The sequence below is a fragment of the Globicephala melas genome, chromosome 1 (genome assembly GCF_963455315.2).
Source record: "Globicephala melas chromosome 1, mGloMel1.2, whole genome shotgun sequence".
NCBI classification, from domain to species: domain Eukaryota; kingdom Metazoa; phylum Chordata; class Mammalia; order Artiodactyla; family Delphinidae; genus Globicephala; species Globicephala melas.
Genome location: NC_083314.1, coordinates 38,064,614 through 38,089,220, shown reverse-complemented (window position 1 = coordinate 38,089,220; position 24,607 = coordinate 38,064,614). Strand labels below are relative to the sequence as shown.

The 24,607-nt window shown below is 41.8% G+C and overlaps 1 protein-coding gene across 4 annotated transcripts in view; it reads right to left on the bottom strand.

Annotated features, from left to right (window-relative positions):
• Positions 1–14,420: 14,420 nt before the first annotated feature.
• HSD11B1 (hydroxysteroid 11-beta dehydrogenase 1) overlaps positions 14,421–24,607 on the bottom strand; it is a 44,803-nt gene continuing 34,616 nt past the window's right edge. For 2 of the 4 annotated variants that reach the window (XM_060294169.1, XM_030872919.2), the window contains 2 exons: positions 16,626–16,769; positions 14,421–15,016 (listed from right to left, as the gene is read on the bottom strand). In XM_060294169.1, coding sequence (XP_060150152.1) covers positions 14,799–15,016; positions 16,626–16,769 — 362 coding nt within the window. In that variant the 3' untranslated portion in view covers positions 14,421–14,798. Of the gene's footprint in view, positions 15,017–16,625; positions 16,770–18,966; positions 20,842–24,607 lie in introns of those variants that run through there. The other 2 variants (XM_060294161.1, XM_060294165.1) reach the window with 2 other exon arrangements.

The window sequence follows — 24,607 nt, the reverse complement described above, 5'->3', positions numbered from 1 at the left end:
AGCCCAGGACCAGATGGCTTCACAGGCGAATTCTATCAAACATTTAGAGAAGAGCTATCACCTATCCTTCTCAGACTCTTCCAAAATATAGCAGAGGGAGGAACACTCCCCAACTCATTCTACAAGGCCACCATCACCCTGATACCAAAACCAGACAAGGATGTCACAAAGAAAGAAAACTACAGGCCAATATCACTGATGAACATAGATGCAAAGATCCTCAACAAAATACTAGCAAACAGAATCCAACGGCACATTAAACGGATCATACACCATGATCAAGTGGGGTTTATTCCAGGAATGCAAGGATTCTTCAATATACGCAAATCAATCAACGTGATACACCATATTAACAAATTGAAGGAGAAAAACCATATGATCATCTCAATAGATGCAGAGAAAGCTTTTGACAAAATTCAACACCCATTTATGATAAAAACCCTGCAGAAAGTAGGCATAGAGGGAACTTTCCTCAACATAATAAAGGCCATATATGACAAACCCACAGCCAACATCGTCCTCAATGGTGAAAAACTGAAAGCATTTCCACTAAGATCAGGAACAAGATGAGGTTGCCCACTCTCACCACTCTTATTCAACATAGTTTTGGAAGTTTTAGCCACAGCAATCAGAGAAGAAAAGGAAATAAAAGGAATCCAAATCGGAAAAGAAGAAGTAAAGCTGTCACTGTTTGCAGATGACATGATACTATACATACAGAACCCTAAAGATGCTACCAGAAAACTACTAGAGCTAATCAATGAATTTGATAAAGTAGCAGGATACAAAATTAATGCACAGAAATCTCTGGCATTCCTATACACTAAGGATGAAAAATCTGAAAGTGAAATCAAGAAAACACTCCCATTTACCATTGCAACAAAAAGAATAAAATACCTAGGAATAAACCTACCTAAGGAGACAAAAGACCTGTATGCAGAAAATTATAAGACACTGATGAAAGAAATTAAAAATGATACAAATAGATGGAGAGACATACCATGTTCTTGGATTGGAAGAATCAACATTGTGAAAATGACTCTACTACCCAAAGCAATCTACAGATTCAATGCAATTCCTATGAAACTACCACTGGCATTTTTCACAGAACTAGAACAAAAAATCTCACAATTTGTATGGAAACACAAAAGACCCCAAATAGCCAAAGCAATTTTGAGAACGAAAAATGGAGCTGGAGGAATCAGGCTTCCTGACTTCAGACTATACTACAAAGCTACAGTAATCAAGACAGTATGGTACTGGCACAAAAACAGAAAGATAGATCAATGGAACAGGCTAGAAAGCCCAGAGATAAACCCACGCACATATGGTCACCTTATCTTTGACAAAGGAGGCAGAAATGTACAGTGGAGAAAGGACAGCCTATTCAATAAGTGGTGCTGGGAAAACTGGACAGCTACATGTAAAAGTATGAGATTAGATCACTCCCTAACACCATACACAAAAATAAGCTCAAAATGGATTAAAGACCTAAATGTAAGGCCAGAAACTATCAAACTCTTAGAGGAAAACATAGGCAGAACACTCTATGACATAAATCACAGCAAGATCCTTTTTGACCCACCTCCTAGAGAAATGGAAATAAAAACAAAAGTAAACAAATGGGACCTAATGAAACTTCAAAGCTTTTGCGCAGCAAAGGAAACCATAAAGAAGACCAAAAGACAACCCTCAGAATGGGAGAAAATATTTGCAAATGAAGCAACTGACAAAGGATTAATCTCCAAAATTTATAAGCAGCTCATGCAGCTTAATAACAAAAGAACAAACAACCCAATCCAAAAATGGGCAGAAGACCTAAATAGACATTTCTCCAAAGAAGATATACAGAGTGCCAACAAACACATGAAAGAATGCTCAACATCACTAATCATTAGAGAAATGCAAATCAAAACTACAATGAGATATCATCTCACACCAGTCAGAATGGCCATCATCAAAAAATCTAGAAACAATAAATGCTGGAGAGGGTGTGGAGAAAAGGGAACCCTCTTACACTGTTGGTGGGAATGTAAATTGATACAGCCACTGTGGAGAACAGTATGGAGGTTCCTTAAAAAGCTACAAATAGAACTACCATATGACCCAGCAATCCCACTACTGGGCATATACCCTGAGAAAACGATAATTCAAAAAGAGTCATGTACCAAAATGTTCATTGCAGCTCTATTTACAATAGCCCAGAGATGGAAACAACCTAAGTGTCCATCATCGGATGAATGGATAAAGAAGATGTGGCACATATATACAATGGAGTATTACTCAGCCATAAAAAGAGACGAAATTGAGCTATTTGTAATGAGGTGGATAGACCTAGAGTCTGTCATACAGAGTGAAGTAAGTCAGAAAGAGAGAGACAAATACCGTATGCTAACACATATATATGGAATTTAAGAAAAAAAAAATGTCATGAAAAACCTAGGGGTGAAACAGGAATAAAGACACAGACTTACTAGAGAATGGACTTGAGGCTATGGGGAGGGGGAAGGGTAAACGGTGACAAAGCAATAAAGAGGCATGGACATGTATACACTACCAAACGTAAGGTAGATAGCTAATGGGAAGCAGCCGCATAGCACAGGGAGATCAGCTCGGTGCTGTGTGACCGCCTGGAGGGGTGGGATAGGGAGGGTGGGAGGGAGGGTGACGCAAGCGGGAAGAGATATGGGAACATATGTATATATATAACTGATTCACTTTGTTGTGAAGCTGAAACTAACATACCATTGTAAAGCAATTATGCTCCAATAAAGATGTTTAAAAAAAAAAAAAAAAAAAGAATAAGTTCACAGACATTCAACAGAATAGTACCTGGTGGCCTTGGCAACCCACATTCTGCAGAAGGTACCAGGGGTGTGTGGTGAGGGGAGCTTGGAACTCCAAGTCCTGCAGAGCAGCTCAGGGTGAGCATACTTAAGTCTGTTCCCATTCAAGTTTTCCCCAGTGCAGACTTGCGGACTTTCCTCTTTAGTCTTCCAAGTGTCTAGCTGGTAACTGTTTAATCAGATGTCCATACAAACATCCCTAGGACAAATATTCATTCTCAGAGGTGATACAGTCTAAACTCATCAGGAGAAGATGAATATCTTCTTAACTTGTCCATTTGCAAGTCTGCTTCTCTAACAGTGGAGTTACAACTTCACATTCATTGCAGGACAGAATTCTCAGTCCTCTTCTCTTTTGTTGCTTTGTGTCATCATTGTTGAAAGAGGACCTTTTACTGTACTAACACCTCCAGGTTACGCTGTGAGAGATGATCAACATTGGAATGAGATTCATCTATTGTATAGATGCTAAGAATCTGAAAGGCTTAACCCCAACACACAACTAACTGTGGATCCATTCTTGTGGGTCTCAGCACTGAGCAAGGAACAAGTTACTTTTCATTCGAGGCTCCTGAGAAGGACCATCTCACTGGCTTTGACCTGGAAGGGCCCAGACAGGATGCAACTTTAAGCCTGGGGGTGGGGTGGAAGGTGTGTGCGTGTGTGCGTGTGTGTGTGTTAGAATGGACAGATAGAAAAGTGAAGAAGAAGGTAGGCCAGAAAAGGAGGGCCTCCCAGACACCAATCTGTTTGGACTAAAAGGAAAAACTGGGTGTTAGTCTTCAGAGCAACTTAGTTTCTCCCTTTAGACTTTGTTTCGGATTGTGTCCCCTTGGGCCTGTCAGAATACAAAATAAGGCTTATCTCGGAATCAGATATCATCGTGAATTAACCCCTAGGTATGCCATACCCCTTTCTGAACTTTAAAAACTACTGCTTTTTCGGGTTCAATTGAAGCACTGCCCTCCTCTCCCCAGGGTGAGTTGTCCGATAACAGGACTCTGAGAACTTCTAGTTTATCACTAAAAAGCCACCTTATTTATTAAAAACAATATACTTACACAAATTACTCAGCTACCAAAAGCCATTTAAGAAAAAATTAAAAATATGAAGCTTCTATTCTTTAAAACATGCTTTCACTTACTTTACTTCACTTGCAGATTGTTTTTTCAGGATAGCCTGGGTCGTCGGAACCAGTACCTTTGTCTTAAGCCAAGAATTCTAAGAGCCTCAACAAGAGGAACTGTGCTCACTAACAATGTACTTCCAGAGACGTTTGCTCTCCGGTAAAATTAGGTTATTTGATAGTGTTATCCTCTTTCTGAAACTGACAATTTTCCTTCCTAGTTTCAATTGTCATTTTTTGGCCACAACTTCAGTTAAACAATACTAATTATTTCACAGATGGCCTCACATTCCCAAACTGTAATATCCTCCAGAGCCTTTTCAATACATCTTACCTCTACATCTATACCCTTACCTTTCAGATCTGTTTTAGACTCAGCGCAATCTATTATCCATAACAGAGAATATTTGAATTGATGCAGTAAAATGAACCCAGACTGACCTCACCAGAGGGCTGACATGTTAGCCGGCTGTCAGCCTGCTCTGCAGAGAGCATTCCGGGCTCTGAAGACTAATGATGAAAGCAGCTTGGTGGAGAAATGGGTCAGAAAGCCTTCAGATTTTCTTTCATTTTCTTTTTTTCAGTTCTAAAAAGGGGTAATCTGATACCCTTAAAAGAATTTTTAAAATAGAAAAAGAAAGACTTCATCTTACCACCCAAACACAAATTAGATTCATATTTTTTACATTCCCTTCTAGTTTTTGCCTGTATGCACACATCTTTTTTTTAACAATATAGATTTTGTGTTGTGAACCTGCCATTGTTTTCTTTCCATTTGATACTGTATTATAAATAGTTTTCATGTTTTTACCTTTTTTCATATTTTTACCTTTTTTCATATTTTTATTTTTTAGTGTTGTCACAATCTTTCATAATGTGAGTGTGCTACGATCTGTTTAATAATTTCCTTATTATTGAATGACAGCCATGCCTCCCTAGCATTGCTCAGGATAATGATTAACCACTGGTTAATACCATTTAATAGACATAAAAATAACTATGAGTTATAATATTATAATTTTCTGTGATTGCAATGATAAATTCAGAGCTGGGATAACTTCCAACTTTGGAACAAGATTACTTTACGTATCATATCTGATACGTCCTTTTGCTCACTCTGAAGGGTTTTGCCCTGAGTGGCAGCCCAGGGCAATAAAGCAGCAAGGGTGCTCCGAAGTAGGGCTGCCTGTGTTGGAAGCCTGGCTTCACCTTTACTGCCTGTTTCAGTTTAGTAAATTATTTAACCTCTTTCTATCTCAGTTTCTTCCTCTGTAAAATGACTATAATGATAATCCCTACCCTATGGGATTATTTAAAGATTACATGAGGGCTTCCCTGGTGGTGCGGTGGTTGAGAGTCGCCTGCCGATGCAGGGATCACGGGTTCGTGCCCCAGTCCGGGAAGATCCCACATGCCGGGGAGCGGCTGGGCCCGTGAGCCATGGCCGCTGAGCCTGCGCATCCGGAGCCTGTGCTCCGCAACGGGAGAGGCCACAGCAGTGAGAGGCCCGCGTACCACACACACACAAAAAAAATAAATAAAGATTACATGAGCTAACACTTATGTAGTACTCAGTACATGTTAGCTCTCACTATTATTTTAGCCCTTGTGACCTATCAGTGGTGGAGGTAATGGATCCTCACTTGGATCTGCAGTTGCATGAATATGAAGGCGTGGTTTCAGTGAGTTTTTGTCTGGTATAATTTCACAAGTATATCTATAGGATAAAAATGTTTAAAGTTATCACTTCAAAAGACCAATAAACACGTGGAAACTCTCCATCCATGAGATGATGGCAAAAGTTAAAATATGTAATTTTTTGACAATCTAAATACCTTTATGATTATTCTATTTTTTGTGTTTAATAAAATATGTAACTTTTAAAACTCACTGAACAGACCAGGTTCTTTTAAGAGTACGTGTTACACTACTCTGTGGAAGAAAAATATTTGACGTGCCTCACAGAGCTCCCCCCACATAAGTGTCTGGTAGGTCACTTAACTTCTATTTTTTATTGGACCAAATCAAATGTGTTCTGACATAAATAATGGGAATCAGAATAGCAGCTACCTCATTTTGAGCATTCAATGAGTTAATATTCATACAGTAGAATAATGTCTGAACATAGTGAGTATATGGAAATGTTGGCTAATAAATGAAGTTAAACAATCATCCCAGTATGTCGATACTCTTTAGCTTTTGCATTATGTGACTGATAATTTGATTTATACGGAGGAGGTTAATTTTATTTATATGGAGATTTTGGTCATTTCTAATTTTTAGATTTTACTACGGTGCTGCCAGTGAGCACCTGCGTGCATACAGTTACGCGTTTTCTTCTTTTAAAATATATCCTTGAGGATGAAGATCTCAGCAGTGGGTTTGCTGGAGCGGTTTCAGGAAGACGTGGTTTCCTTCTGATGAGAAAGTTTTGCAGGAAGTGGGCCGGAAGGAGTAGAGCTAAGGTATAGGGCACTGCTGGAGATGGCAAAGTCAGGAGAGCTGCAGAGAGGGGAGGGCCCTCCTACCAGCATGATAGCTCAGTGCTGCTGGGTGTTGGCAAGGAGGCAAAACCAGGGTGGTGTGGTGAAAAGAGTAATGGTCTGGAATCTGGAGAAATGACTTTTACATCCATCTACGCCTCTCTCCTGAAATGCAAAGTTGTTTTGTCCCTGTGGGTCTCAGTTTCCCCTAAAGCCTTTCCCAGTATTAGGGTCTAAGAGTCCTCTATTTCTGATATATTAATTAAATACTTTATACATGCCAAGATCTGTGTTTGGTACTAAGGATGCAACAGTGAGTAAAATACAGCAAGTCCCTGGATGTAGTCATGTAAGACAATTTAAAAGGTAAATTTAGAGTTGGTAAACTCAAGGCAGGCAAATACAGAAATTTATAGAGGCACGGGAGAGGGGTGGGAGAGCACCCATCCCAGCCTTGAGGGTTGGGCCCTGGCAGAAGGGGGCAAGTTTTCCTAGAGGGGGTAGTGGTTGAGCTGAGTCTTAAAGGATGAGCAGGATTTAAGCAGACTACGGGGAGAGTGAAGAGTGTCTGGGCAGAAGCGGTGGCCTGGGTAGAGGTACAGCGGGAATAGCAGGGCGCCTTCAGAGGGCCAGCGGTTCTGTGTCCTCAGGGAATCCAAAGCATGGCAGGTGACCTGAGGTGTGTCTGGGGAGGTGGCCGGGGTCCTTGCACATCACTGTAAAGAGTTTAGGTTTTCTATGTACCATTTTACCCAAGGATGGCTTTGGGTATATGCTAGCCTCCACTCGCAGCCAAGACTCTGTCTTGATTTCCCTATACCTTGACATTTCTTTCCCCTGGAGGCTCAGAGCACCTTGCTTTTGAGGTTGACCACTAGCTGTCGCTATTGAACAGATCTGGCTGCCCACAGCTAAAGGCCAATGGTGGTGTCCTAGGCTGCGAGCTCCCGGCGGCCCTACCAGATGCTTGAGTGTGCCCCGCCTCCTCTGGGTCTGTTCATCCGTCCTGAGAGGTGACTCCCCGTAGACACGCAGTGAGGAGGTGGTGGTAGCCCTTGAGAAGAACCTGGGCAAGCTGGGGGAAGGAATTGTGGTGAAGTGCGGTCCACCACACCACCGCAGTCAGCCACTGGGTGGCGCTGCCACCACTGACCGCAGAAAGGGAGACCTGTGAAAAGGGTAAGTCTCTGGATAGGACTGCTTTGCTGCTTTGGGGTGGGGTAACTTTTGCGTCCACTCTGTTACCTGGAGTTCGGGGGCCACAGGACTGGTCAAGGACAGTGTGAGGGAGGTCTGGAAGCACACCGACCCAAAAGTCCCAGGTCAGCCAACACTGCCATTTTTCGGGTCCTTCAGGCCTCACCCCTGGCCGGTGTGTGTTTTTTGACTTGTCCCCAGTTTCCACCCTTTGGTTCCAGGTCATGCAATGAGCCAATACACCCTTCCCTTTGGCTTCTCTTTCCTTATTTTCCTTCCCAGCAACTCCCATCTCCAAAGCCTCCCCATTCAGCGGGTGTTCATCTGGGACTTTTCTTTTTTAGGAATCCATTTCCCCCTCTCCTTTTTCCTGTGGCATTGCTGTTCGCTGTGTCTGTGTCCTCACCCTGTGTGTTCGGGATCTGTGCAGACTTAATTCTGCTTCTCCTGGCTTTTCTGCCTCTGGGCGTTGTAGTTCTAAATACTATTTTACCTTTTTAAAAATTCTCTCTTTTCTTGTCTGCCTTTCGTTTTCACATTTGCCCTGTCTTCGTCCCTGTCTCCCATTCCCCCACCTTTAAAAACCAAAGAATGTAGACATATTCTAAGTCTAACTAGAAAACTTGTGAGTCTAACAACTAGAGAAGTTAAAGTCTAACAACTAGCGGGGGAGGATATAGCAAGTAAGGGGTATCCTGACTTTTCTTGGCATCCTTCATGAACTGGCGACCCTCTGGGGTGGGCTGTTGATCTAGGGGCGCTGAGAGGCTGACACTGAGGCAGACTTGCTGGAGACATTGTGAGACAGCATGGGTAGTTATGTGTTTTTCTTTTCCCTCAATGCTCCAAGTTAGTTTGGTTCTCATACCTCCCTTGAGAAATTAAGGGATGCTTCTGGGACTTCATTAGCATATGTGTCCCCGTGCTCTGGGATGGACATTAATGAAGAAGAATGTGGGTTCTTGGCAAATTCCCTGGACAGCAGGCAATGCCAGAAGGGGTAAGGGTTCTACCCAACATGTAGCATCCTCAGAGGGGAACAGGAGTACACTCTGAGCCAAGGGAAGGTTAGGCCTGTAACTAAGGTCCCAAAGGACTGGTTAGTAGCATAACATATGCTGACTGCTTCCTCTCACACAACTTTAGAGGCTTAGTCTCCAAAGGGGATGTGTTGCAGGGACTACTGGGGTGTAGGGAGAAAAATATTAGAATTTCTCTTTTTTTTTAATCTTGTCTTTTTAAGATTTCTATTTTTGCATATGTTTTGTGCTAGTAAATATTACATGGATATATTATATAAATAGTAGCTATATATCTATCAGAAATACATGTGCCTAATCATTTTTTAATGATGAAGTGTGGGATCCAGAGTTTCAGAGATCCCTGCTCTGGAGAATCTTTGGAGCTTGCCATGAACTCTAGCGGAGGCCTGTGATGCTGGCCCAGAGCAGCCCAGCTGAGGAGAAAGGTCCAGCCTGTGTGGACAGACTTGGCGGCGAGGTGGGACTTAGTTGTCCTTGAGAGGGAGCTCTCCAGAAACAGCAGCTGGATGACTGTCCCCCATGCCCATGTGAGTCACAGCCTCTGAGATCAACCTCAGGGTCCCCTGCTACCTGATATCTTAGGGCCTTTTATTATATTCTTTGCTGAGGAGAGGTTTCATAGTTTCTCAAAGGGGAATTTGAAGAGGTGGGAGGCCTAGGATATTCACATCCCAAGATGTGACCCTAGCCCAGGGGATGTAAGCTGAAGTCCTCACTGGGGCTTTCCTGTTGGCTGCTTGTTAGGGGTCAGAATCAGCCGGGGCACACATTTGACCCTTCACATTCCTCTTTTTTTTTTGGCATGATGCTGAAGGTGGGGCAGCTGTCTTGTGACCCCACCGTGACAAGGAGGAAGATGGATAATTGGAAATATAGAAGGAGCCTGGCTGCCGGAGGTGCTGGTCTGCTCTTCCCAGAATTTTTGTTATGGAAGGAAAAGAAATCTCTATTTGATTCAGCCATTGCAGGGGTTTTTCTGTTGCTCCCAGGGGAATGCAGTGCTAGCGAACATGAAGGTGGACTCAGGGCTCGCAGACACCTGGGTTAAGGCCATGGCTTCATGCAAGATGCTGACGTCCTTAGAGTTGAAGAGCGTGAGCGTCCCCTGTCTCAGGGAGCCCTTGTTCCCTCTTCTTCTCCAGCAAGGATGGAAACAAGCTGTCCTGTTACTTGCAAGTCCTTGGAAGAGGAGAGCAGCATTGAGCTGGCCCTTTAAGAATAACTAATTATGTTAAGAATGTGGAAAGTGAAAGTCAGGGCGAGTGCTGGAGCCGGCTGTGCAGGTTTGAGCGAACTGATGGTGCTTAGCTCTGCTAATACAGATTCAGTGGTGGCAGCTGGTGGCTTCAAATTGGCCATGGTGAGAGTACTTGTATCATGGAAGTAGGCAAATATTACACATCAGGGCTTTTCTCTTTTTTTTCCTTTTCGGGAGAGCCAGTTGTTAAGCATTTACCAACACACCCTTGGAAAGACCACAAGTTTAGTTTACTAACTACCTTAATATCGTTTCATAGCTTCTCTGCTTTCCCCATGCTGTCTAGTAAGTTATAAGTGAGCAGAATCAAGAAGCAGCTGATTTCTACTGAACTCAGGCTGGAGTCTTTTATGTATTTATTTTTAAAGATCCTTGAATTTTATTTACTTATTTATTTATTTGGCTGTGTCGGGTCTCAGTTGTGGCATGCAGGGTCTTTTGTTGTGCACGGCTCTAGGCATGGGCTTAGTGGCCCCAAGGCACGTGGGATCTTAGTTCCCCAATGAGGGATCCAACCCACATCCTCTGCATTGGAAAGCCGATTCCGAACCACTGGATCACCAGGGAAGTCCCAGGCTGAAGTCTTATTATGTCTTTGGGCCTAACGTGAGCCCTAAAAGTTCAGCCTGAAGGCAAAACTAATTTTAATCTGACTTTGGCTGTAAATTTGCCATCCGGTCAAGCCCCTGTCTCGGCATTCGTCTCCTTTCCACGTCATCAGCCTCCTGCCCCCATCCTGTCGACAATCTACAGGGCCTCAGCTCTTGCAAACCCAGCTTCTTGCCCCAGTTGTGCCACCCACAGAAGCCCCCGATTCTGGGTCCGGAACAGCAGTCTCTCACTTGCATCCACACATCTTATGATCTTCCTTATGAGCACACCACGTGCTCTTTTTACGATGTGACATGACACTCCTCTATCAAGAGCTGGGGTCTGTATGTCCTGTCCTTGAAATGGGGTGGATCTTCATAAAACTGCTTCACTAATAGCATATGGTTGGTCGTAATGGGCAGTACAGCTTCTGCCTGGCTCTGTCTCTCAGGACACATGCCTTTGGAGCCCGGAGCCACCATGTAAGAAGTCCGGCAGCCCTGAAGCTGCTGTTCTGAGAGACCACGCGGAGAGGCCACAGAAAGCTAGAGAGGCCCAAGGAACCCTCAGCTGTTCCAGGCTCCAGCTAGCCAAGTCTTTCCAGTTCAGGCACAGGCTGCATGTGCGACGGGGCCTGCAGATGATTTAATGCCTGGCCTTTGAGCCAGCCCAGCTGTGCTGAGTGGAGCAGAAGTGAGCTGTCCCTCTCTGAGCCCTGCCCAGACTGCAGACTCATGAGTGAAGGAAATGTTTCTCTGAGGTACTGGAGATGAAGCCTTCACCATATCTTTAGTGGGGACACACTTCAACCCACAACACTGCCATTGCAAGAAACACAGGTCTGCTCTTCAGAGGGAAACCAGTCCTAATTCTGTCAGGTCTGAGAAGAGTGTTTCATGCAAGTTAGCCGCCCCATTCCATACACTCACACTGACACTCACACTCACACACACGTGTGCACAAGCCTCCCATTATGTGTGTGTATATATATATAATATAAATATTATATATATAATTTTAACATAAATGGGATTATGTTATACACATATGTAAACAACTTGCCTTATACACTTAACAGTATGTCCTGAAGGTCCTTCCATGTGAGTACGTTTCAATCTACCTCATCCCTTGTTATCATGATATAGTGATTTCATAGTATTGATAGGCTGTGGGTAGACAGTAAAGTTGTTTTCAATGTTTTGATTCGAATTAGCCGTAACCACAAATGTAATGTTTGGTGACTTTAAAATTTTCCTAACAGTTAGGACAGTAATTCCTTATGGTAAGAGAATATTTTTGTTAAAAAAATATTTCTGGGTGACCTCCAGGTGGAGTCATAATCCACTTTGCATGATAAATGATGGAGCAGAAGGAGGGTGGGGGCTGAGCACACTGGGGTCTGAGTCAGGAAAGATGTGGAGCTGGGAGGAAGCACTCTGAAAGAGACCTGGCCCAGGGGGCCCTTTTGAGTTAAATGATGCCCAGCCATGGAATGTAAACCCAGTCTTCCTTCCCCTCTCTGAAATATTAGGAAAAGGTGACATTGCTCACTAATACGTTCAGTGAGAGTGGAATTGGTTTTAGAATCCACAAAGGAATGCTGAATTTTTGTGTCACTGTGGGTGAAAACAGACATCCTTGCACATCTATTTTTGAGTTCATTATGAAGTGAGCTAGGCAGGCCAGATTCTCTTACATGGAACTCATCCAATGACAAAAGCCTTTAGGCTGCTGGTATCACTGAAATTGGACCTTGCCTCTGGAGACAGTGGGCAGATATCTAGGGGTAGGGAAGCCAGGTAAGGAGCTGGGTTAGGGACCGTGAGAGGGCATCTTGGGAAGGGCTCCCTGAAAAGATCACTACAACCACCTGTGGGTGAGAGAAAGAGCTGAGTTTATTGCTCACTCAGGTAAGGGGAAGTACTACCTTGGATGGAGACTTAGCAGCCTTTCAGAATGGGGAGGGCAAAGTCGGGGTATTTATGAAGTGTTGGAGTCTAGTTCAAGGTGGACTTTCAGTGTGGTGGCTTGATTAGGATTGGGGAAGGATCGTGATGCAGACATTTCAGGTTGGTGACGACAGGGTTTGACATCAGGTTCCAAAGAGCCTTGAAGAGAATAGCCATTTGATGCTGTCTATTGACAAGCTGAGCATTTTTAAATGCGTTTGCAACATTTATCTTCCTGGACAGAAATTGCTTGGAATAGTAAGGTCATGCTGCTGAAGACAAGGGAATTGTAATGTCCAGGTTAGTGAAGACAGCAAATGATGAGGGTGTCAATGGTATTGGTTCTCAGACCTAATTTCTGAGATCATCCCCTTCGGAATCTGGGGAAAACCTCGTGTAGTAAGATGTTTAACCTGTACCCAAGCAAATGCTAAGTCGCTTTTAATATTGTCCCCACCCTTCAGTTAAGGAATTATTGCACTCTATGTCATCAACAAAGTCTGTGAAGAGGGAGCCTCATTTCTACAGGAGACTGAGGAGTGTTAATCTGACTGGTCAGAAACCAAGACATCTACTAGACCTCATTTTACATGTGTATGTGTGTGTGTGTGTGTATTATGCTATATAGTCAGAAACCAGACTTCATGTTTTTGGTCCATTTTCTCACACACAGGTTCAGTCAGGCCTCTCCTGCTCCCTTTGCCCTGGACATAACCTGAGAAGGTCCATGTTATGGACTGAGAAAAGTCCAGCCATATTCACACTCCCAGATCCAACTCCTTGTATATGCGGCTGGCAGCTCAATGGACTCCAATCTGTTCTGCTGACCAGCCATTTCGATTAAGAAGTGAGAAAAGGAAATTTACCCTACACTTCCAGACCCATGTCTTGTGTCCCAGCATTACTTCCCGTGGAAACTCTACATTTGGGAGTGTTGGGTTTGGGCTGGATATACACCATCTATCCCTCCAAACGCTCTCCATCCTTTTCCACCCCGCTCTGTGTATGGGTATGCTGACCTGTATGGTTTATATCAATCTACACTTTGCCCCTTTGTTCACCCAGTAGAAAATACCAGCCAGAAATCAGAGGGAGGGAAGTGAATGAGGCTGGTATATTTATTTCCCCAGATCCCTCCCCTGTGGTCCTTGATGGGCTGGTGGTATCCTTTAACTGAATGTCATAGCTCCTGTCGTGTGGCACTCTGCAAACACGTCTTTCTATCTGGGCTTTTATAACATTCTCACCTCTTTTCCCGATGGTGGGCCTAGGGTTGGAAATAGCTGCAACTAACCCTGAGATGCTACATTACCTCTGTGATTTCCCTATAACCTTGCCCACACTTTTGTAAAAAATCTCCTTTTCATTAGCCTCTACTAAAATTATCCAGTTTGCCACTCTTACCTGTTGGGGGACCTGGCCAGTATAGGGCTTTGTTGAGTTGTTAATGTTTTGTTTCCTCTTTGGTTGTAGTCACGTGATGCCTGGCCAGTGTTTGATAGATATTTGTTGAATGAATGAATGACTAAATGTGTGAGTTGAATGAATGAATGACTAAATGTGTGAGTGACAGGATTTGAACTCCAACCCCTCCTCTACAAACTTCTAATATACTACTGAGCGTTCACATGTAGAGTACAGTTGCTTGATGCACTCTGAGTACAATAAACAAGTGCAGGTGCTATGACTCCAGTTTCCAGGAACCTCCACTTCTTTGGATTTGCCCTGGTTGTTCATACCCAGATGTCCTCCTTCCCAGAGGAGCAGTATGAAATAATATAAAGAGTATCTGAAATATACAAAATGGTAAAGACACGATCTTCACTAAATGAAGAGTAGGATGATTTCTTCGACTCAAAAAGAGATAAAAGGTTCATATCACAAAATAAGAAATGTACACTGAAAAGTTTCACATGTATAGGTTATGGTTTTAATGGAGCCGTACTGAATGAACTGAAGTTACAGCCATGAGATATGAATTTATAAAGTTTATGTGACCTTTATTATAATTGATATTGACTAAGCATTATAACATAATTACATATGAGATAAATTTGATATAACTATCTTGTAATTATATCTATTGTTACTATCAGGTTCATAATTGCTGGTTCATGACATTCGTACACTTTCTACTGCATAAGTGTTAGAGGAGTTTCTTTAAATTTTGAGATGTGATATGTGACTTGCAACCCCCTGGGAACACTCATATCTCTCTGGGGAGATACCTTCAGGATGGAGCTCATGTAAATATCAGGCAGAATTGTTCCAAGCCCCCTTATCATGCCTAGCCCTAAGGAAGTACCTAGTTGTTTATAAATATTTCCATATTATAATTTCGTAAGGAGAGAAATTCCATGATCTTCCTCCCTGGATTTCCCAGCAGGAACGGAGTCAAGACCGAACTGTCATAATATACTTCCTTTTGGCGCAGAGCTCCCCCTTTGATGATCTCCAGGGCACATTCTTCCTTTGGAGATGCTTCTGCATTGTATATCCCAGCAGTTCCTGTCATGGCTGTTTCTGTAGAACGACAAGAGAAGAGTGGGGTTATCTAAGACTAGCAGAGTCTACACGATAGAAGGCCTGCAGACACCAACAGCTTAGCTTTCAGGGGCTGTTGGCCAGTGCTTCCTCGGCAAGGTCCACGGGCCCTGGCAGGAATACGTGGAGAAGACTGGGTATGTTTAGGGCCTATTGGGCAAAGAGAGGCTTAGTGTTCATATGGGCCTCGTCTAACTGGATGAAGATTTGTGGAGGCAGCTGGAGGTTACTTGTTGGGAGATTTGAATCATACTCCTCTCGGGTGTTTTGGCTGGAGTGAGGGAGTAATATGCGGGAGCAGAATGAGGATAGAGGTCATATGATGGGAAGTGTCAGTGGGCAAAACCAGAGCGAGGTATGATAACGACTACTGATTTGTAAAAGGAAATGACGGGAGAGAATCCAGACCTTTGCTCCCTTGTCAACACCAATCACTTTCACTTAGAAGGAAACTCTTGTTACCTGCTCTCTTCCTCCAGGTATTCGTGTCCTTCTTCCCAGCTTCTGTCTCTCTCTCCATCCTTGTTTCATGGTGTTTCTTTGTCTCTCTCTCTCTCTCTCTCTCTCGTTCTGTAACTACTACTCAATTTATTCAATTCCTCTTAAATAAAGTTTTCTTTTAAAAAAATTTTTAATTTTTATTTATTTATTTGGCTACGCAGCATGTGGGATCTTAGTTCCCCAGCCAGGGACAGAAACCATGCCCCCTGCAGTGGAAGTATGGAGTCTTAACCACTGGACCACAGGGAAGTCCCTTAAATAAAGTTTTCTTATCATACTTGCCACATGTTTTAGATAAACTTGCATTTGGACTTAAAGAAAAGTTGTAAAAATTGTACAAAGTTTTTCCTTATATCCTTCAATCACAACAACACAACCATTGTACAATTACCAACAATAGATATGATAGAATTGGAACAACTTTACTAATTAAACTGCAGGCTTTATTTTTTCACTAATATCCTTTATATATTCCAGGATCTTATCCAGGATTTCATTTAGTAGTAATTACTTCTTATTTTCCCTCTCTCTGACAGTTCCTCAGTCTTTCCTTGTCTCTCATGGCCTTGATGCTGTTGAAGAGTACTGTTCAACTGATTTGTGTAATGCCCCTCAATTTGGGTTTGTCCACTGTTCTTATAATTAGAATGAAGTTATGAATTTTGGGTAAGAATACCCCCCAAATGATACTGTGTCCTTCTCAGTGCATCATATCAAAGGGTTCATGATATCTATGTCTCATTACTGGTGTATTATTAAGGAAAACAAACTCACATTTGATAAGTCTCACATAGGAAAGTAATGGCCACTGAGTTTTCATGAGGACATAAGGTGTTTAGAATAGGGTCAAATGATGAGTGTGGTGTCACTCAGCTCACGTGGTGGTCAGAATGGAAAGAAGGGTCAAAGAGCAGTCAGAGGCTCCACTAATGACAGTGGAGCCCCTTCATTAAAGGGAGAATAGCGCTGTCACTGGTTTTCAGTGCATGACACATGACAATATCAGGGAGTTCAGCACCCTCTTTACCCACAATGGTAAGAAAGGCAATCCATCTACAGGCCATTTATTCCAATCTCTTGACCTTACCTGTGTCTATGAGGCCAAGGATACAGAGGGTGATCGACACATTGACATTGGTCACTGCATATTCCACCCTGATAGAGGAGAAGAACCCATCCAGAGCAAACTTGCTTGCAGAATAGGCAGCAATAAGTGGATTAGCTGTTTTCCCTAAATGATATAGAGATGGGTTAACACGGGGACCTATTTCAACTCTGACAGAGCTGATCTGTGTTTTATCAGTAGCAGGCTTTGTAACCCCTGTGAAGTCCTTTTACCCTTTGAATCTTAGTTTTTCTCTACTCCCCAAAGAGATTATTATGCTGTGTTGAATTTCTGAAAGAGAAAAAACATTAAGGTATCAAAGAAACTCCCCTTGATGAGACTGGGATGCAGTGTGGAGTGGGCTGCAGGAAAGCCTTCACTGAAGAGGGATTAGTTAGATTTTTAGTAAAGATAGTAAATATGTGGATTATGAAAGACCCATGTAATTCCACAGCTGCTAACTTTTCCACCTCTGACCCAAGAGCGCTGGAAGGGTTTGGCAAGGGCTGTCTACACGGAAACCTATCACTGATTTACTTTCTATGCAAGGGGAATGAAAACTCCTGTCTTTGTTTTCTACTCCATATCACTTTTCTTACTTTCATCAGCCTGGTTAATTCTCACTCAGGTTTTTAGAGGATATGTGGACATATGCCTGATAGCATAACCTATTCATTATACCCTTTCCAAGATGAGAGAGTAGTGGTGTCCTGAGACCTTAGACTCTTTGCTCAGCATTATTATAACAGCTACTTTAAAATCCTTGTCTGCTAATTCTAAAATCTGGGTCATTTTAGGACTGATATCCATTGATTGCCTTTCCCTCCTGAGTATGGGTCACATATTCCTATTCTTGTATGTGCAGTAATTTTTCATTGTATCCTTGATACTGTAAGAGTCTCTGGATTCTATCATACTCCTCCAAAGAGTATTCATTTTTATTTTTTAGTTTTTGGTAGGCAGTTAACTTGGCTGAAACTCTGTGTCTCTTGCAGTAAGTACCAGATGAAATCTCTGTTTAATTATTTGAATCTTAACTGGGCTTCTTGGTATCTACACTGCCCTGTGAGTATTTCAGGGGACAAATAGAGATTTGAGAAGGGTTTACAGACAGAATTTGGTGCTCTTGCACTGTGGCTCTTTCCTTTCTGGGATGTCTCCCTTCACTTTCCAGCTGCTACAGAAACCCCAAACTCTTCCTTCTGCTTTTACAAGGTAGTAAGATGGCAGATTTCAATCCTAAAAATGACACTGATTGGGGTCTGCCCTTGAGCACAAGCTACAAAATTGGGAAACTCATCTAGTGTCATTTCCCTCTTTCAAGTGCCAACAACTCTCCAGTTTCTTCTTTTGATTCTTCTCTTCAGTGCTTTCAATGGTTGTTTTCTGTATTTTGTCTAAGTTTGTTATCTGGAGAAGGTTGGTGTATTAGGTATTACCCTGCCATTATTGGAATTGGAACCTCTGTGAGTTTTTAAAATATAATGAAGTTTCCAATTCCAATTCCATTCTTCCAATGAAGGAAGAATGATTTATTCAGTAAAGATGCTGGGAAAGTTGGTTAACTAATTGGAACAAATTGTTAGCTCTTTGTTTTATGTCATATATCAGAAAATGATCCATGGAAAATTATGGCAGGTGGTGTTGTCTACCCAATATCCATTTCCCTTTCTTTAATAAAAGAATCTAATTTTGTTCAGGATAGCAATGTGTTCAGATAAAAATATTTACTTCTTCAAGATTCCCTTGCTCTTTTGGGTAGTCATGTGATCTAAATCTGGCCAATGAGAAATCTAGTAGTTGGGGTCTCCAGGAAGGATATTGATTACCTGATAAACTAGACGGATTCAGGTGACATGCAGCTTTTACATTTTGCCCTTTCTCTTTTTTTCTAAGTAGACTACAGATGTGATGCCTAAAATTGCAGTAGTCATTTATGAACTTGAGGAAAAGCTGTATATTAATTATGTAATTAAGGACTATAGAACAAAAATGTGGAATGAGCTTAGATTCTTGAAGATATAGTAAGTCCATCAAACCAGCCCTGAACTTATTACCTGAGAAAAGGAAATCCTATTTAGTTTAAGCCATTTTAAGTGGAGTTTTTGTTACATGGAGCAGAATGAATCTCCTCACTGACGAAAACATTCAATCATAGAAAGATAATATAGGCAAACACTTACCAGATTCTCGTTTATGAAAAATCATTCTAACATAAAAGTAAAAAAACATGTAAAGGCAAAGAATATTTTATTAAACAAAATGTAGAATTTCTATATGCCAAAACGGTAACTATAATAATTTCACTATAAAGATAAAGGGTAAATGATAAACTAGAAAATAATTTTCAACATATTAGTCAGACAAAAGCTTAATATCATCAATCTTTAGTATATAAAGAACTCTTAAAAATTCAAAAAATACAAACAAATCTCTGTAGGGAAACACTCCATCCTCAATCCTCAATCATGAGTTTTGGCTTGAGATAACTCTACAGTCAAGTTCCAGGAATGGGTGTGTAACACAGGATGGCCAATCACAGTTTCTGATACCACTGGGTTACTGACTAGTCTAAGGTTGGACCAACGACCCAAGCAGGGCATCAAGATACATTGTTGTTGCTTAACAAGAAATCAGTTCCCTTTTCTTCCTCTGTATCAGAACCCCAACTGAATTCATGTTTCCACCTGTTGCAGAGACTGCAGTATTCTCTCCAAATATCTTCTGCCCCTCTTCCTTAGCAGTAGAATCCCGGATTTGTAGCTGGGCTCCGTTATCTGGAATAAAGTCCACACTTCTCAGCTTCTTTCAGCCAGATGGTGCCAAATGACTAAGTACCATCCAATAAGTTGTACACAAAAGTGTGTCACGTGATTTCTGGGATATGTCCTTAAAGGAAGAAATCAGTCTCTCCCTTCTCAATCCTTCCTCCTTCTTGGTTCCTGAAGGTTGACCCCAGAACTATCATGGACCTTGAAGTAGAAGCCGTATGTTGAGAATGGCAGAGCATTTAGAGAAAAGGAAGGAACCTGGGTGACCATGGAGCTGCCATCCTAGCCCTATACTGCTTACCTCCAGACTTGATTTGCCTTTTAACTTATTACATCCACTGTTACTTTAGGTTTTCTGTGTCAGAGAGCTGCACCTAATCCATGTTGAGAGTCTCCCTCACTTTTATGTAGCCCATGTGCCAAAGGAAAGCTGATACCATCTCTAACTCTAGGGGTGGCTTGTATGATTTATTTAATACCATCCTCCTTGCCCATGATTGTTACTGGAATGGGCATGGGGCCCAGTTTGGACCAATGAGACTTGAGCGGAATCTTGTTGGAGTGTCTGGGAAAGTGCTTTTCCTTGTGGGAGAGTTTCTTAAAGTAGAAATCCCGTTTCTCTTCTGCTGGACATTTCTGTGTATGGATATGAGGGCTGAAATTGCTACATCTATCTCACTGTCAGCCTGGGGATGAAGCCACACATGGAGGAGAGCAGAGCCAAGAGAGTCACGGGGACCCTGAGCTCGAGCCAAGTCAGTTGCCTGCCCTGCATCTGCTTCCACTTATGTCAATAATTTCCCTCTTGTTTAAGTCAAAAATAGATCCAAATTGTTTATAAGAATAGCACAATTGTCAAAACTATGAGTTCTCGAGTTAGATGACCTGGGTGTGAAATCCCAAGTATGCCATTTCTTAGCTGTAATATGTGGATAATGATATTACTAAGCTGAAGTAATCCATGTAACAGACTTAGGACAAACTGACACTTAGTAAATGCTATTATTAGTAGTATTAGTATTTCAAATTGGTGAGAAAAGCATGAGCTGTTCCAAAAATCACGTTGGAACAAATAGCTAGCTATTTGGAGAAAAGAAAAATGCCATTCTAATAAATAAATTCAAATTATATTAGAGAATATATGTGGAAAATAAGATAATAAAATATGTGTGAATATATAACCTCAAGGTAAAAGATATTCTTTTTGTGGTACGCGGGCCTCTCAGTGCTGTGGCCTCTCCCGTTGCGGAGCACAGGCTCCGGACGCGCAGGCTCAGGCGCCATGGCTCGCAGGCCCAGCCGCTCCGCGGCACGTGGGATCCCTCGGACCGGATTCGGGGCACGAACCCGCGTCCCCTGCATCGGCAGGCGGACTCTCAACCACTGCGCCACCAGGGAAGCCCCCGTTTTGTATTCTTGATTACGACCTAGGTAACGATCAAAATAATAAAAAGGATTCTAAGTTGTTTTGCAGGAGAAAAGGGACAGATTTTTTTTTTATTGTTGTTGTTCCTGAGAGGAAGGTGAGAAAAGAGAGAAAGGGAAAGAGGAAGAAAGGAGAGGGGTACGGAAGGAGCCATGGCAGAAGAGTTTTTGAAAAATTCATCAGATAGCTGTATGGTTTCAAAAAACGTTTTAAATGGTGAAGAGAAATACTGAATTGACATAGAGATGGCCAACAGGCACATGAAAAAATGCTCAACATTGCTAATCATTAGAGAAATGCAAATCAAAACTACAATGAGGCACCACCTCACACTGGTCAGAATGGCCATCATTAAAAAGTCTACAAATAATAAATGCTGGAGAGGGTGTGGAGGAAAGGGAACCCTCCTACCCTATTGGTGAAAATGTAAATTGGTACAGCCACTATGGAGAACAGTATGGAGGTTCCATAAAAACTAAAAATAGAGTTACCATGTGATCCTGCAATCCCACTCCTGGGCATATATCCAGAAAAAACTCTAATTTAAAAAGATACACACATGCCAATGTTCATTGCAGCACTATTTACAATAGCCAAGACATGGAATCACCTTAAATGTCCATCGAGAGATGAATGGATAAAGATGTGGTACGTGTGTGTGTGTGTGTGTGTGTGTGTGTGTGTGTATAAAATGAAATATATATACATATAATGAAATGTTACTCAGCTATAAAAAGAATGAAATAATGTGATTTGCAGCAACACGCATGGACCTTGAGATTATCATACTAAGTGAAGTAAGTCAGACAAAGATAAATATCATATGATATTGCCTATATGTGGAATCTAAAATAAAAAATTCAGATGAACTAATTTACAAAGCAGAAATAGACACACAGACATAGAAAACTTATGGTTACCAAAGGGGAAAGGTGGGGAGGGATAAATTAGGAGTTTGGGATTAACATATACACACTACTATATATAAAACAGATAACCAACAGGACCTACTATAATACAGGGAACAATACTCGATATTTTGTAATAACTTATAATGGAAAAGAATCCGAAAAAGAATAGGTATATTATGTATAATTGAATCACTTTGCTGTATACCTGAAACTAACACACACACACACACACACACACACACACACACACACAAAATACTGAACTATTAGACAAGGGTCAAGATTGAACAGACTACTGAAAGTTTTTCACCTTTATTATGAAAATTATGCATGAGGTACACTTTAACCTAACTACCTATGGGCACTGTCAGTTTTTCAGCTGAAGGCTGCAGCTGTCATTGACATTCATTATAACCATATTTCATTTCTTAAATTTTGTGACCTGCCACTGATCTGCAAACCTTTAAACCAGTAGTTCTCATATTTAATTCCCGTAAGCACCATGTGTCAAGAACATGCAGTTTTGAGCCCACCTCTTCCTCAGAGTCTTCTAGTTGGTGTTTTGGGGTAGAGGCTGTGCTGAAGGGTTCAGTAGGAAAGAGGGTCATAAACCATATCTAGGGTAGTTTTAAAGGTGGATATGGGAGCAGGAAAGGTATGGCGACATAAGCTTATTGAACTTGATCTAGGAACTTACAGGAGAAATGGAGGGGGAAGGTCTTTGGAAGGGGCTGAAGTCTCTTACAATGATAATCGGATGAGCCATCAGTAAATTATGAGTTGTTGGATCTCTTTAAAGCTCACACTAGTATGATCAGGGAAAACATCTGTCCCAAATCTAAAGTGGATATTCAGGTGAAGAAACATATTGGACTAACCAGGAAACTTCACCTGCAGGAGGTAAGTTCTGAGCTCTGCTTTGATGAAAGAAAGTGCAGGAAGGGCCAGGTTGGTGGGGGAACGGTTTGTACAAAGACTAGGGGTGGGAATGAGTTAGTTACAATGAGAAGCCAAAGGAACAAGAGAAATAACAACAAAGTTTATTATATTTTCTCCTCTGTAGAAGTAAAGGCTTATAAGCACTTATCCAAAGCCCTTAGGGCCTGACGTGTTATGGAATTATTTTTGGAATTTAGAAGATGGTGTGAGGCTTATGCAGTGTATTCCATAACACTCCCAGTAGGGCCTGGGGAGGCATCCTGTAAGCAAACACATTATTATTTCTGCACTAAGATATTTGAAAGTTCACACAGAGATAAAGGCTTTAAGTAGCCTCACTTTAGTTCAAGTTAAATTAATTACAGTAAGTCCCTTACATTCAAACGAGTTCTCTTCCGAGAGCGCGTTCCTAAGTCCACTTTGTTCGTAAGTCCAGCAAAATTAGCCTATGTACCCAACTAACACAATCAGCTATATAGTACTGTACTGTAATAGGTTTATAATACTTTTCACACAAATAATACATAAAAACAAACAAACACAAAAAAACAACGAAAACATTTTTAATCTTATAGTATAGTACCTTGAAAGGTACAGTAGTACAATACAACAGCTGGCATACAAGGGCTGGCATAGAGTGAAGAGGCAAGAAGAGTTACTGACTGGAGGAGGGAGAGGAGGTGGGAGGTGGTAGAGCTGAAGGATCGTCAGCAATAGGAGACGGGGGGTGAGCTGCCATTTCACTCACGCCTGACATTGATGGCACAGGTTCCGGCTCCTTGGTGGATTCAGTTCTATCTACCTTCTTGAAAAAACGATCCAGTGATGTCTGGGTAGTAGCTCTTTTTTTTTCTTGTCATAGATGACACAGTGGCACTGGATTGCATTCTGAATGGCTGCTGCAACCTTCATGTACCGTTCTACATTCGGGTCCTGTGCCTCAAAACTAACAGCGCCTCCTCAGATAAAGAAAATCCCCTTGCCACTTCCTGCGTTGTGAATCTCTTTGGTTCTTCAGTTACTTCTTCCTCTTGTCTCTCTTTGTCCTTTTTCTGGACCTTCAATACCATCAGGTCCTCATTAGTAAGCTCCTCGTGTGGCACATAAACAGTACTGTACAGTAAAGTACACAAAAGCACAACCACTTGTAGAGGATGCACGTACGTAACAATGTACACAAGACACGTGAACTAACTTACATGCCTGGACATTCGAATGCATGTTCGCATCTTTGAAAGTTTGCAACTTGAAGGTTCGTATGTAGGGGATTTACTTGCATATAGAATTAATTTAAAAATCCTTGGTTTTCAGAGTGTTTTTTTTTTTTTTTCTTTTACCCCACACAGCTTTTTGGATTTTTGGAAATTGCAGATAAAGGATTGTAAACCAGTCTAGGCTCGCTAAAGGAAAGGTGAAACATATCAAAAAATAGAAAAAAGAGGAAAGAGGAAAAAACCTCCTAGGTTCTCACGATTCCAAACAATCTTGGTGCATTTCGTTAAAGTCTGTTTTCTCTTCACAGCACTATGAATCATCTCCCCACATAATGCTAATTAGCTTGTGTGAGGAAACCTTTGCATTCTGCTCTAGGTGAAATACATTTCGAAGTTTCAGAGAGCTGAAAAGGGCAAAAGCCCTCTAAAAACACACACTTTTATTTTTCAAAAAGGATCTTTGAGCTAAGGGGCCCCGGTCAAAATGGAATAAATAATATGTAACCGGATGTTAAAATATGACTTTTCCTGCTCTAATTTCAGCTGAGGTTCAAAGACTGAGAACATAGTAAATGGCGAAAGCCTCCGTATTCTGAAGGGAGGTTCCAGACTACCTGTGCACCTTATGTAGGATGTGGCAACACAAACAAACCCCCCCCAAAACCCTAAACATAAAATCTAGTTTGCAACACGTAGACCCTTA